General features: G+C 51.1%; 5 protein-coding genes across 5 annotated transcripts; 1 reads left to right on the top strand and 4 right to left on the bottom strand.

The window, feature by feature from the left end:
• Positions 1–705: 705 nt before the first annotated feature.
• Positions 706–3,919, bottom strand: AYO21_09327 (Pro-apoptotic serine protease nma111; the record flags this gene model as incomplete). The annotated part of the gene is made up of 3 exons (XM_022659264.1): positions 706–888; positions 942–3,440; positions 3,509–3,919. The coding sequence occupies 3 exons, from the start codon at positions 3,917–3,919 to the stop codon at positions 706–708; spliced, it is 3,093 nt and encodes a 1,030-aa protein (XP_022508472.1).
• Positions 3,920–5,087: 1,168 nt separating this feature from the next.
• Positions 5,088–6,246, bottom strand: AYO21_09326 (hypothetical protein; the record flags this gene model as incomplete). The annotated part of the gene is made up of 2 exons (XM_022659263.1): positions 5,088–5,902; positions 5,961–6,246. 2 exons carry the CDS (start codon positions 6,244–6,246, stop codon positions 5,088–5,090), a joined length of 1,101 nt encoding a protein of 366 aa, XP_022508471.1.
• A 560-nt stretch (positions 6,247–6,806) lies between these two features.
• AYO21_09325 (hypothetical protein) lies at positions 6,807–8,117 on the bottom strand (the record flags this gene model as incomplete). The annotated part of the gene is made up of 3 exons (XM_022659262.1): positions 6,807–7,522; positions 7,570–7,845; positions 7,898–8,117. 3 exons carry the CDS (start codon positions 8,115–8,117, stop codon positions 6,807–6,809), a joined length of 1,212 nt encoding a protein of 403 aa, XP_022508470.1.
• A 206-nt stretch (positions 8,118–8,323) lies between these two features.
• On the bottom strand, positions 8,324–9,638 carry AYO21_09324 (hypothetical protein; the record flags this gene model as incomplete). Its single annotated transcript, XM_022659261.1, has 3 exons — positions 8,324–9,063; positions 9,119–9,290; positions 9,351–9,638. The coding sequence occupies 3 exons, from the start codon at positions 9,636–9,638 to the stop codon at positions 8,324–8,326; spliced, it is 1,200 nt and encodes a 399-aa protein (XP_022508469.1).
• Positions 9,639–10,556: 918 nt separating this feature from the next.
• On the top strand, positions 10,557–14,090 carry AYO21_09323 (hypothetical protein; the record flags this gene model as incomplete). Its single annotated transcript, XM_022659260.1, has 3 exons — positions 10,557–10,723; positions 10,776–10,866; positions 10,929–14,090. The coding sequence occupies 3 exons, from the start codon at positions 10,557–10,559 to the stop codon at positions 14,088–14,090; spliced, it is 3,420 nt and encodes a 1,139-aa protein (XP_022508468.1).
• Between the last annotated feature and the right edge of the window lie 534 nt (positions 14,091–14,624).

Raw genomic sequence — 14,624 nt, 5'->3', positions numbered from 1 at the left:
CCTGAGGGGAGTTCGGGGGGGGGGGGGGGGGGGGTTAGACCTCATTCCCTGCTTTCTGCCTCCTTCCATTGTTATCCTCGACACCAAGTGATACCAGTGGTCGAGATGGTCGCGTGCTCTCCCTCCAGTATTCGTACTTTGTCCAGATATGCACATCAGTCCACCTCCCGCCTTAGCGCATAAACAATCAATCAAATAATATTTGTTCCTCTGTTCTCTGTCGCATCTCATGGATTTTCTGGCCCTGGGCTTACAAGTAGTGTTCTACGATTCCTCCCATTTGATGATCTTGACAAGCTCCATCTCATCTTTTCCCGTCTGTCCTCAAAAATAACCTGGTCTACTCATTCCGCGTGGAAGCCTTGGTTGATGCCAACCGACCACCGATGGTTTCACTTTATTTTGGCCGGCGATCCGATTACATACTACGAGTTTGGAGAACGGTACCAATGGGGGTAATGAGGATTGTGCAGGTTTTGACATGTGATAATCCCTTGGCTTGGCATCATTTTGTACACACAGCCTTTCCAGCCTTGCGTCCGCATCAGGCTTGTCGAGCTCCCGTCTCCTATTTTCAGCGGCCCTCAATTGCCTCGAGTCAACCTACTTTTCATACCGTGTCTCTCTAAGGATTTGCACTGGAGTTGTCCCCCAGGTGACGGGCCAAAGAATGACTTTCTAAGACGACTCTAGATCGCTTAGCCTCTAATATTCGCCTCTATCTGGGCCCTCTTCTCCCTCGCTCAAGCCGTCATCTTCCGCACTCATTGAATCTGATGTCAAGGGCGCTCCGTCTTCGCCTTTTGTTTTGCGGCCTCGGGAACCATAGGAGATCACTTTCCACCCGTTGGCCTTGGTAGGGTCTTTCACATACTCTGACATTGGGAACTGTTGAGATCGTTAGTATCGATCAAGACTGCCATTGCATCCCGGTAACTTACATAGTGATCATTCTTTTTCATCGTCACCACCCATGGCACGTTGTCAAATGTCATTGCCCTCAACCGGAAGTACGTGTTGTCGTCAATCTTGTTGACTTCTTTGACGAATGCATCCAAGTCCGGAGTCTTCACTCCATTCACATGAGTCACAAAATTGGTAGGTGCGAGCCCATATTGATAGGCTGGCGACCCGCGACTCCTAGCACTGACGTATATCTCCGAATGAAGCTTGCTGATCTGCTGTCGGACGGCGTGATGTGGCTTTTGAAGGACCGCTCCGCAGAAGATGACTGCCCGTGAGGTCTCCAAGTCTTCTGTAGGCACAGTTGGGACGCGAAGGCGAATCTCCTTGCCCTTCCGAACAACGAGCGCATCGAGCCATTCCTTGTCATACATGATATCGAAATCGCTGACCCGAGTAATAAGTTGGTCATTGAGAGTTAAGATGATGTCGCCTTCTTGTAGTAATTGTCCGTCATTAGGTCCGTTGGCTGGACCACAGTCCACTTTCCTGACAATAAACAACTGATGTCGTGATGGATTGGCCTTGGCTACTTTCGAGATCCATTCTTCTGAGACCCCCATGATCCGACACTGCGACATCTGAACCACATAGGACTCCATATTTAGAATCCGAAGTTTGGGTATGATACCGGATCGGATCTGGTCGATGACTGGCTTGATCATGCTCGTAGCCAAGCCGAGATGGTATTCCGTGTCTCGATGACTACCTTGGCTTCTTTCCCCCATGTAGGTGAGCCACAGAGCTTGCACTGTGCCGTCGGCGCTCATCAGTACGCCAGACGCACACTGCGAAGATAAGCCCGTGTCGATGGTAATGGCGTCGAGGTTGACCGCTCGATACCTGGGAGCCGCTGCATTTGCAGGTATCCCGACCGCTGTAATGTCCGTGACCGTCGTTTTCGCAACGACGGCTCTATGGTTCTGGTTGAAGCCCACGAAGATCGTGTCAGCGCCTTGCTTGATCATCTCGGTAGATAGCTTCGCAGTTTGCACCGGTGCATGTACCAGTGAGGGATCGTATTGAATCACGGTGTAGTTGGTCAACGGGTGAAGGAACACAACTTTCCCCTCGATTTGTATCGAATCAGCAACCGTCACAGTAATGTCACACAGGTCGTATGGAACTGTGGCTCGGGACACCACCACCAGGCCTTTCTCGGCGTCAATCACCAATCCAAAACCCGTTCTCCGCGCTTGAGGGTACCCATCAATTTTAACGGGCATGTAACATGTTATCTTAAGAAAGGATCGAATGATTTCGGCCGCAGCAGGCAGATTGACGCCGTCCAGCTGGATGAAATCTGCCGACTTTGGCACTTGTGGTATCGCGGGCAGCGCCTTTCCAAGGTCCTTGAAATCCCAGAGTCCGGTCTCATCATTTCGCACGGACAACCTCATTTTTGGATGCCAATGTCGATCGATATGGACGATCGTAGTGGCCCGAGTATGAAGATCCCTAATATGTCGGTATGAAATGACGATTCGAGATCGGTCAGGAATGGTTTTCATAACCTCAATGAAGGTGTCGAGGTCGGGTGTCGGTTTCTGGTCCACTGTGTCAATGATCCACCCAGAAAGAGCACTATCGAGTTTGAACGAGCCGGCAGCTTCACACACGTACAGCCCTTTACAGGCGATGGCGTATAATCGAGCCTGCTGATAGGACAAATTGTGAAAGCTTCCGCCAGCCACAGTGACAAATCGGTCTGGGGTAATTGCATGAAGATCTTCCACCGCCAGTGTCACTTCGTGATCTTCGCCCCCGCGCTGAAACAAGAGGTCGACCTTGCCACCAACGCTGGAGTCAAGAATGGCGTCAAGTTTGACGAAGGACGTCAATAACTCCCCGTTGACCTTGATCAAAACATCCCCTTCCTGGATCTTGTTATCGGCAGGTCCTTCAGGTAGTACAATCTCGGCGACAAGCATACTGTTCTCTTTCGGATGGACTTTTCGGACTGCTGATTCCCAGTTAGGTGTCAAACCTAACCTTCGACAGTCGTCAAAGGGTTTCAGCATCCATTGGGTCTGGATCGTCCCTCGGTTGATTGGCTCTCCTCGCTGAAGGCATTGAAGCGCACGTAAGGGACGGTCAAGCGGTAGGAAGTAATCAGTGGCGGCACCATCGATACGGCCGCCTGCCTGTAAAGCAACCGCATGTCCATTTAGATTGACCACGGGACTGCCGGAGCTTCCACCTGTGGCGGCAGCAGCAGCTTGGATATAGTTGGTGTTGAAGTCACTATAGCCTTCCCCATACTCTGGAGCATTGCGATCGAGCCGACTGATAACCCCCGAGAGAATGCTGAGCTTCTCACCAGCATCGTTGCCGACTACCCTTATTTCCACACCCACTCTTGCCGACTCCGGCTGTAGTTTGAGTGCTTGGACATTCATATACTTGATAGCTTTAGGATCGAATTTCAGGATGCCAAAATCGTGGACAGGGTCGCGATAGACAGGTTTCACGTCGCACTAGGTGAGGTTATTGTCAGCAGTCGGTCAAATTGGCAGGCACCTGGGGTGAGCAAACGGTAACCCACCTCTTCATGGTTGTCGAACACGCAATAACCCCAAAACGGACCGGCACAGACGACATGGCGATTGGTCATGATGTAGCCATTTTCGGCGTCAACCACGAACCCCGTAGCTTGGGAGGAAAGGGACAAGTCGGTGTCAAAAGAGCACGTCTGGCAGAAGTGAATGGACACCACACTCTTTATAACTCGCTCTATAGTAGCCTGCCATTCTGGTGAATCGCCTGCGGCGGGAACGGGATTGATGATGGGGACTGAGGTCGAGTCGGCCTCGATATCGTAGACAGAGCCATTTTGAGGAGTAGCGTTTCCGGGTGTAGGCACTCCATTTTCCGGCTTCAGTTGTTTCTTGGGTCTCTCCAACGCCGACGTCGGGCTTGTCCTTCTCTTCAGTCTCAGTTCGCCATTGGCAGACATATCGGAAAGAGCAGAGGCAGAGAAAGGGCGAGAACGTTGTGATGTTGCCAAAGGATTTTGGAGGCGTCGGAGGCGGGTATGCAGCAGGGATGTTGCAGATCGGAAGTATGCAGCGGTACCTTCCGGCGGTATTCTGGGGTGAGCGGATAGATTATGTATGGATGTAAAAGGTTGACAGGATGTTCTGAGGCGATGGGCGCGCAAGAGGGTTGTGAAGACGGCACTGGGAGAAAAGTTCGATGCAGAAATATCGCAAACCCGATTGAAAGTAGAAGATGCCCTAGAGAGGTTGGGGCAGATACTGGATATCATCCAGGTTATGAAATACAGTCCACAAAGGTCAACAGATGCTCCAGAAGCAACAACTACTTTAACGTCGCCAGTAAAAGCAATGCAGTGTTGATTCCGACCAAGACAAGGCTGAGCTGCGCTGGAAATAATATTAATGCCTCAGCCTTAGGCAGGAACAAATGCGGCAACTCCCCTCCACCGTCGACTCTTGGCGCCTTGTGACTGAGCCTCGACACTCGTTACAGGTTTTCCGTTAGCGAGGACTGACTGACGAACATGACTACAGGAGATAGTGAATTGAATTGTCATCGTGAACATCCTAAGGAATCCATCATCCCAAGGAGATACTAAAGGTCATTGCTGCACCTGAAACGACTTTAATCATTGAGAGTATCACATTGAGCCAGTAAATGGTTCCAAATACCGCAAGTATAATCTACATAGCATCCTATTCTGAGCCTCTCCATTTCTGAATGCCGCAAGGCTTTCTCTGTTGTATAGGCTGGAAGATTCGTCGTTTTCGCACGACCGCGATCACCCGCTGAAGTGGTACCGAAACCTCAAGATATCTCTGGCAGGCAGCTGCGGCTATTGTATTTGATCGCCACTGCAAAGGGGTTGACCAAGCCTGGAATATAACCAGTTTGACGGGTCTGTAGCGTGAGCTTAGGGGCCCATCGTTCTCCAATTATATCATATCTTCTGAAAACCAAAATGTTAGCCATGAGACGTGTTCCACATGATCCGCTGAACGTTATTCCTTCAACGAACATATACGGGCTTGAGGTGTTTCATCAAGCAAGCCGTTCGAGGGTGGACGCAACTTTATTGGAAGTTTGACGGTTCTAACAGTCTCTCAGCGCCAAACCGCGCACACTCAGCCTTGCGCAGAAGTGAACGGTATTTGGGATTTGGGACCAGTGTTCGGGTTTTGCGCGGTGGCTTGCGCCATTGCTTTGTTGATAGCCGAGTGGCTTGCCTCTGGGAACAGCGCGTTCAGCCTTTTATACAGCTCGTTTACCTGCGGCAAATGAGGTGGGGGGATCATAATTGCTGGTCCCGAAGGCAGGGCTCCATTGGCCTTCTTTTTGGCATCCGCAATCGCGGCCAAGTAGGATAGATTGGCCTGCAGCCGCCGCATGCATTCTGCATATTCTTGTGATGGTGGCTTTGACTGAGGTGTGCCTCCTGCCGATTTGGGTGGCTCTCCTGGGCTATTGGTGATGGTGTTGGCCGCATCTGCTGCCGAAGTGGGCGAGGTAGGTGATTGTTGTCCCTGGTTAGATGTGATTCCCGCCTTTCCCTGTGCCTGTAATGACACAACTTCCTGCAGCAAATGGGTATTGATCTCCAGCAACACCGAGACTCGTGCTCGCTCCCTCGCAGCAGACTGTGCTGAGATGGCCGCACCAGCGCTTGTGTGGTGCTGTTGTTGTGAATGCTGCTGGGGCGGAGCAGCGCGAGCGACTTGTGTCGCATTGTGAATTTGGGCTTGTTGAGCCAACGTGGAACTCGATTGGCCTGCCAGAGCCATGTTTGCTGCCATGTTCATATCCAGTGAAGTGGGCGCAGAGGCAGGCGGTAAGGGATGAGCTGAAGTTGTTACAGTCTGTAACTGGGTAGGACTGGACGTTAGGTTGGCTCCTTGATTCACTGGGACGGGGACAGGAGTTTGCCCATTGGAGGGATGCCCTGCCTGGTAGTGAGTACTCTGTCCAAGTCCACGGTCAGGGAGAAGATTCTGACTTACCTTTGGCCTGCGGGCTATAGCTGGATCGACTCTCCGGACGCGACGCCGTACCAATCTGACCGAGATGTTGTTGGTAGAGATGGTGAGGAACAGGTTGCTGGGCCTGATGAGGGTGGGATAAGGGCCTCTGGATCTGATTTGGGATCATGCCCGGCTGAAATGGAGTCTGGGCATGATCAAAGGGAGTTCCGGGAGGGATGGCGTAGCCGACATTGGGCTGGGGATTGATAAAAGCGTACGGCCCTGGATTTTGGGAATCATATAAGGGTAAGGCGGGGTTGTTCATGGCTTTTCTGGAAGTGCTAGCAGTCGTTTGATTGGGCCCATGAGCTAACTAATGAATTTGTGAAGATGCGAAGCGTAGCGTAGCCTTGAAGCAAACGTGGGTTGATGCGGTGTGTGTGTTTTGACTAAGGCAGGGTGGCGCTGCAGCGGGTAGCGGCTGGTCGCCGCCAACTGACGCCAAAAATCCTCTCGCCGAAACAGGCTAAAAGCGTGCGCCAGGCGTCATTCGGTCCGTGGCAAAGAGGGTCTTTGACAGGGGTCAGGCACTGTGGTGCTGGGAGCCGGGATTTTGGGACGGGAGGAGGCTGATACAGGGTTGGTCAGATAGGTGCTTGTACCTACTAGATGATCAGTGATGTTGGGTGGACGAGCGAGAATGACTGGGACTAAAGGTGAGAAAGAAGGCTTCCTAAGCCACAGCCTTTCTTTGCCTTTGCCTTTGCCTTTACCTTGCACCCCGTTCCCTTGGCAAACCACCTCGGAGGGTACGGCTACGTGTTAAAGTGCTGAGAGCAGCACAGGTGAACAGATCCTACAGCCAGGTCCATGTTGTACTTGTCTCTATTTGCCCCTTTTCTTCTTCATCTCTTCTATCCATTGAGGTGCAAGTGACACTGGCACCACATAAATCCTAACCAGCCCGTCCACCACCTCAGTCTTCCCATTGGAGAGTGCCTCCAGCAAATTCAGCTTCTTACCGACCTTCATGAGCCCACCGCTGATGGTATCCATGTAGCAGTCTACTGTCGACAGTTTGTATTCGTTCTTGCTATCCCACGGCAAGGGTAGTATGTAGCTCAGGTGATGTGTTATGGCATCTTTCTCGGCCCAGGCCTTGATTAGATCGGTCTGGTTATGCATCGGATAGAGCAACATCACTGGGAATTCTAGCAGACTTTTGGGCGATAGCGGATCTGGCGACAACCGAATGGTCGCGTCTTCCAAGTTCGGAGGGTGTTTAGATCCACGGACAACGATCTTTCGCGCCTTCAACGCCGCATCTAACGCTGCCTTCTCCTGTTGTTTCCTTCTCAGCTCTGCTAAGCGCCGGCGGTCTTCTGCCTCTTTGACTGCCATCCGGCTTCTGATCTGGTCCAACAGTTTCTTCAAAGCTGTATTGGTTGGATCGAGTTTGAATCCACGAGATGCCACATCCAGTGCTTCGAGAACTTTGTCCAGGGCGAGCAGGGCGGAGGCCGACCTATAATGCGCTTTGATGTTTGCAGGGTTAATACGTAGTGCAGCAGCACTGTCTTGGATGGTTGAACGGTAGTTTCCTGATCAGTTAGCATACCTTCAACTGTAAATGTTAGAGCATCCCTACTCAATTCCAGATTACACCGGGCTCGATTGACGAGTAGTTGTTCGTGAAGCAGGACTCGAAGCTTCTCTTCTGCGGTCTCGTCTTCAGGCTTGTCCCACTTGTCTTCGTCCTTGGTTGTTAGGACTGCAAGCCCTTTGGTGTAGAACTCTCTGGCATCTTTCCACTTCTTCTCCGCGACCATTTCGTTCCCACGCTCTTTAAATCCTTGTGCCACTTCCGCTTTTGTTCCCTCGTTTTGCAGGGCTTTAATGGCCTCGAGCATTATATTCTCTCCATCTGCACACCATTGCTCAGCCAAATGCCTGAGCAGCCGTAGGTTTGAGCGTACCGTCGTTAGTCGCTTCGTCAAGACTGTTCATAAAGAGCGGGGTTTTGCTCATGTCCTGCACGATTTCTTCGAAGCTCTTGGAAGACATCTGGTTTTGTGAGGGACCAGACGCCGAGATGTGCTGATCGTACAGCTCTTCGATTGAGGGCAGGTTCTTGGGCGCATCATTGAGACTGACATGCTCATCAAAGTCATCTGGAAGCTCTTCTATCCGCGACATGTTCGGGCATAGGATGAATGGTCGCAATCACTTAGGAATCTAACAGGCGAGACCTGGGTGCCTGAACAGAAAATATTGGTGCGGGGAAAACAACAACCTGATCTCGAATTAAATTCACCTCTCCCAATCTCGCACACCGGAAGTCCATTTATTACCTATCAGTGACCTGAACCGACACAACTTTGTACATATGAATATAGGTTTTTTCAATAACTCCTAGGTAGCTCCAGGACCTTTTCACTCACAAAGTTCAGAATCATCTCTCGACTGATCGGAGCGATCCTAGGAACAAAGATTTCCCTCATGTATCTCTCCACGTCGTATTCCATGGCATAGCCCATACCACCGTGGCTCATGACCGCTCTCTCACAAGCCTTGAATGCTGCCTCGGCCGCCAAATATTTTGCGCTGTTGCATGCGACTCCCACCGCATGGGGGCTGATGGTGGCATCCGTTCTGCTCCGATCATATAACCGAGCAGCATGATACGCTGCTAATTTGGCCGCTTCTAGGTTCATGTAGGCGTCAGCCAGAGGATGTGCAATAGCCTGGTTCTTCCCAATGGGTCTGCCAAAGACAACTCTCTCTCTGGCATACTGTGCAGCCTTCTCGACCGCTGCATAACCAAGTCCAAGCGCTTCTCCCGCGAGGAGACACCTTTCTGCATTCATTCCATGCAGGATGATCTTGAATCCTTGACCCTCTTCTCCAATGAGAGTGTTCTCTGGCACCTCATAGTGATCGAAAAAGACCTCATTGGCGTCAACAGCTCGTCCGCCCATCTTCTTTATTTTTTTGAGTTCCAGTGCAGGGTTGGATCTATCAATATCAATACAGAACATGGACAGCCCCTCGCTCGGCCTCTTCACCTCTTCCAAGGGGGTTGTCCGGGCCAGGAGGATCATCTTAGAAGCGACCTGCGCGCACGTGATCCAGATCTTTTGTCCTGTGGCAACTATAAACATCCCTTCCGCTATGGAAAGATCTTGGTGACTACTTACCAGTGATGATGTATTTGTCCCCCTTCCGGGTGGCGGTTGTCTTTAACCTCAACGTGTCCAGCCCAGTGTTTGGCTCAGTCACACCGAAGCACACTCTCCATTTGCCGCTGATGATGTTCGGGATTGTAGATTGTAGTTGATCTTTATTTCCAAACTTGGCCAGTGGTTGCGTCTGTTGGACCAGTCAGTGACCAATTTCCGACAATTATAGGGACCAGGAGAACCAGCTAACCGCATAGACATTGGCATGAATGGATTGAGCACCTGCCATGCCTGCACCGGATTGAGATATTGTCTGCAGCATCATGGTCGCTTCGGAAATGCCCAGTCCTGCGCCGCCAAATTCTTCCGGAAGTGCAATACCAAGCCAACCATCAGCCGCCAGTGCGGCATGCAATTCCTTAGGATCGGTCTCAGTTTGGTCATGTTGTTGCCAGTAGTCGTTCGGGAATCGAGCACAGATCTTCTGAATAGCCTCACGCACGGTCAATTGTTCCTCGGTGAAACAGCTTGTCTCCATGATACTGCTTTTCCTAGTTGCAGAGAAAAGCCTTCTTCCATGGTGGGCAAGTGCTTGTTGCCACAACCGAGGTTGTGAGGAGACAGCCGACCGTGACTTCGATGTAAGCTGTCGCGACAGCCGATTAAGACACTGCCCTGCAGGCATTGTGGCGATCAAGAAGCGGAGGGAGCTTCAATTCCAGGGGACGAAGGTGGAATCTGTAGAGTCGATCAACGCTAGTTGGAGAGGAATGAGCGATGTATTTTAATATGAAGACGGTCCCGGTTGGAGACAACTCCGAGATCGCTGCCCGTCTCCAACTAAGCTCTGAGGGTGTGGAACGCCTTGCTTCGAGTGTAACGCATCGAGCCAATCGCTAGCCTCCCGCCAGTGTCTCGAAAATACCATCTTAGTTTTCGAGACGGTAAAGACGGAGTATCTCGGAAACGGGGGCATGCTGTCAGGGGTTTCGCCGTACTCTCGGCATCATCATGTGCAAACACCGCTGCATAGCCGTGTCCCACTATTAGCGTTCTCGATTGTAATTAATCGAAACACAGTTTAGCCTAGAGAGTATAGCTGATTAGGTACAGTCGCAAGGATCAGGGCGGAGGAGGAGTGTTCTTTCGGGGCTGTAGTGAAGCACACTAATAAGCTTGTTCCAGGGTTATGCCACGACAGTGCCATACAACGCACGTGACCACGTGCTCCGCGCTAAGACCAATGCAGCTCTAACCAAAACATACGGAATGATTCCCACATGCAGCTTCATTGAACTCGACTTCTCACCCTCATAACTGGCTCCTGATAGTCTACTATCTTGCCACAACAACAATGCACTTCTTCACAACCAGGGAGATACTTTTACAAGAGCCTTAAAGCTAGCCCATCAAGCCATTTATCGTTTTCATTTGCGCGTCAACATCCCCGAGCACAATGGCCAACAAAGGTGCAGCAGTGGGTTCAGTGTCCTGGATCGCTGCAGAGAAAGAGAATGCTCTAAATCTCCTACAAAATGAGAAGGAAGAAGTTATATTTCCAGCACAGCACCAGCTCGAATGGCTCAACGAGCACATGGCGGAGATATTCAACAAGAGCCATCTGTATGTCCAACTCATGAACTGCTATGTCTGCGAGGTTTCTGACCAGAAATAGTGATGTTGCCAACATCTTTAAGACACCTGGAAAGCTTCGAGGGAAAACTCCTCGTACTGCAAGAAAACGAAACGCTCAAGACGCTCGAATAGTAAGCTGATGCAATTAAACCCCCACTACCACATGCGACGACAGACTAATGCCTGTCCCTAGCCTTTGAGCGACGTCTTCTCATCAAAGCCCTTACCAAGGCAAAGTCCTCAGAAAAGGCCTGATCAGCCCAGACTACGCTTTGAAATATCGACCGATCCTGACCACACGGAACAACGACCCATCAAATCACAGACCGACTCCGGGTACCACACCGCAAGCCAGGATGATGTGGACATTGGTATAGATCCTTATTCGAGGAATGTACTAGGAGCTGCACATGAAGAAATCTCTGACAACACTGTACCGCCTTCAGAGCATACCGTCGAGGATGCCGTGGATGAAGGGCATCGTACTACGGAAGGATCGTTTCATTCGGCAAAAGAAGACCAGACAATGAAGATGACAGGACTAGAGGGTGCTACGAAGGAAATTGCATCTGAGAGTGTGTCTCTGGATGCTCATCCGGTCGAAAGCACCGTTGGCAAAAATGAGTCGCAAGCAGAAATACATCCCGACCTGGATGACATTGGCTCCCCTTCCGATGAGTCGACTCCTGAAAGACCTTTGGTGAGGAAGAGCAGTTTAACATTTGCCTCACTTCCGGCACGAGAGCCACTGAAATCAAGTATTGGCACAAGAATCTCCCGGACAAGTCATGTCGACCAGGCTCATCGACCACCATCAAGTGCATATGGAATACGACCAGCTGTTCCTTCGAGTCAGAACCCACAACACCCATCACGTGATGACGACAAAGACGTTGAAATGGACGACACAGACGACGAAACTGACTCGAATGTGCAGATCTTGGGCCATGATGACTCCGAGAGCGAAAACCGAGTCACCAAAGACCACTCTAAATTCTCCACGCAAAGACTGCATGAAAAGATCGACATGCTTGGAAGAGTTGCTGCCCCACGACAGTCCAAATCTATCCATTCTACTGTCGTCCTGCCAGATGTGAAGCAACTGGACGAACAGCGTCAGAAATTGCAGAATGAAAAACCGATGCAGGTCGTTAATGACGATGATGACGACTGGATCAAGCCCCTGACTGGTCCAGAAAGCGCTATGTCATCTCCCTCGAGGAATGCCCCAGCTGTGGAATCAGATTCTGAGGAGGAATTCGATCTTCGGGCTCCCGAATTGATCGCGCACGACGAACGCATGAGGTCTCCTGCACGCACGTCACCCGGTCCTGGTAAGACAATGCCAGGCTTTGGGCACACGAAATCTGCGTCAACTGCTACCCTGGCTTCTCCTGCAAAGGCATCCATGGCACCTCCGCCAAGCCCCGCGAAATCCATATCAGTGTCGAATCCAACTCAAGGAATAACAACTCCGCAGGGTTCGCCGAGGCGATATCTCGATCTGAGTGCTTCGAAGTCGAAGTTGCAATCCATAATGAAGACCGCCAAAGGTCTGTTCACCAGCAGCGCAAGTGTCTCAGCCGCAGCCAAGTTGGAAACTTTGTCTCCACATGCTCTCAAGGTGGCTTCGAATGCAATGCCTGGAATGTATCCTAACTTGAACGCGCTCATTGAAGATAAACCTTTACCTGCAAATCCTCCAAAAGAGGCGAGGAAGACCCGCAGTTCCACCGAGAGAGAAAGAGAAGAGAGACGAAAGGAAAAAGAAGCACACTTGAAGCACCGAATGGATGAGCAACTGGAGAGGGCCCGAGAAGAAGAGAGAAGGAAAATTGCAGAGCAAACGCTCGCGCGTGAACAAATGGCGAAAAAGGAATCCGACCAACGCCAGCCTTCAAGCCCAAAACACCTCACGGTTGAGCAGCATGAACCGATTGAATCGGCAGCAAGACCAACCAGGCCGATTAGACTCGGAAAAGACCATCCGATTAACAAGGCTAAACCTGCACCAGTATCCATCCGGGTTGGAACTCTCTCTCAACGAATGCCGGCCAATACGTCTCAAGCAGCTCCGAACGCTCAGGAAACCCTGGCTGCAGAGCCTAAGCGCCCAGGGTTGAATAAGAAGGCCAGCACTGCTTCATTGCAGTCATCAACAATCACGAACATGAAATCATCGGTCCACGCGCCTCCGAAGCCCAGGGCATTGCTTGCAGCAGAACGCAAAAAAGAGCAGGACGAACGAGAGGCACAGAGAAAGCTTGAACAGAAGCGAGAACTGGAGCGTAAGCGAGAACTGGAGCGTAAGCGAGCAGCTCAACAGGAAGAGGCGCGAAGGCAAGAGCAGAGGCAACGAGCAGAGGCAGAGAAGCGTGAACGTGAACGAGTGGCAGCAGAACAAGCGAAGCGACAGGCTCAGCAGCAAGCCATCGAGCGCAAACGTCAAGATGCGGCAAGAAAGGCCGAACAGCAACGGTTGGAGCGTGCTGCGAACGAAGCTTCTCAGATAAGGCCGTCTTCACGTCTTGGCGGTCAAACTACAGGTCGTTCATTGCTCAACCATCCGCTGCCTACCAATCCCGCGAAACCTGCGAAGCGGCCATTGGAGGAAGAACAGGGCACAGTACGTCCCCAAAACTCAAAGTACGGCGGTCTCACATCTCAAGGCGACACAAAGAGGCGGAAGACTGAAGAAGAAACCGTGGTTGAAGCTCTTCCGCGTCCTGTTGTTTCTGGTGCACCCATTCGGCAGTCACAACTTGGGAAGAAGCCATCAATCTTCAATCATAGCACCTATACGCAAGTCCAATCGTCAACGTACGTAGGCCAATTCCCTCAGCCTCCCGGCCGAGCCGCGCCCCCCCAGATGCAACAATATGCCACGGGAGGAAAGATTCCCTTTGCAGATGCCCCTAACCAACCAGCGCAAACAAAAACTCCTGTGTCCATCATGCAACAGAAGACGATCCAAACAGTCAAGTCATCACCACAGTATCCCAATGGGGAGGCCATTCACCTCCCCGAGATTCCAACTGACTCGGAGGATGAAGACTCGGACGACGACGGCAATGCATTCCCAATTCCTGACTGGGCGACACCGGGCCATCTCACCGAACAGCTCATCCGGCAGGAGGGTATGGATGGCGATGCAGTTTTTGGGCCCATTGCACCATTGAAAATAGAAGAGATATTCTCCAAGGGCAATAAGGACAGATTGAAACGACTCAGAGACCGGACAAGCAGCGCCAACTGGGCACTGAGCGGCGATGGTCTAACACTAGAAGAGGTCAGAGCAGATCGAGAACAGCGAGAGCGAATGAGATTAGAAGGTGGTTGGAGATACGGCAACTGAAGGGATCCTAGGTTGAGAGCAATGTTGCCCTGAGTAGGATTTGATGTTTCACGAATTGGTGGCTCTTTTTTTTTGCAGTCCAGGGCAATGTCGCTGGTGGCATACTGTACTTTGGACTTTGACCGACGGACCTGTTGAGCAAAGCGAATCAATACTGAAATCAAGTATAGACACTCAGTCCATTAAACGATTGGGTTGCGGTATCTGCCGCCACGGATTCTCTACCTGGGTTCTCTCTATCGCTATGTCTCACTCTTGCCAAGTCGAGATCTGGCTTTCTTTTTCTTTTCTGGAGACAGTTCCCTTATGAGGTTTTCTCCCTGGGCCCTTTGCTCTAAGGCTAGTTCATACCCGTGACTTTCTAAGGACTGCGTCCATTGGCAATGTTTCTGCCCGCGGATAATCACAAGATTTCGTCGGAGCGGTGGCGTGAACGCAGATATTAGATAAGCAGAATCTCAGATTACAAAGTATATTCGTGTATAGACCTGCTTTGGGATTCACAGGTGGACGAAGATACAATTGTAGATGTAC

This window comes from Fonsecaea monophora (genome assembly GCF_001642475.1).
Source record: "Fonsecaea monophora strain CBS 269.37 chromosome Unknown Scaff90, whole genome shotgun sequence".
In the NCBI taxonomy this organism is placed as follows: domain Eukaryota; kingdom Fungi; phylum Ascomycota; class Eurotiomycetes; order Chaetothyriales; family Herpotrichiellaceae; genus Fonsecaea; species Fonsecaea monophora.
Note: the sequence above shows the minus strand (reverse complement) of the source record. Positions and strands in the feature narration are given on the sequence as shown.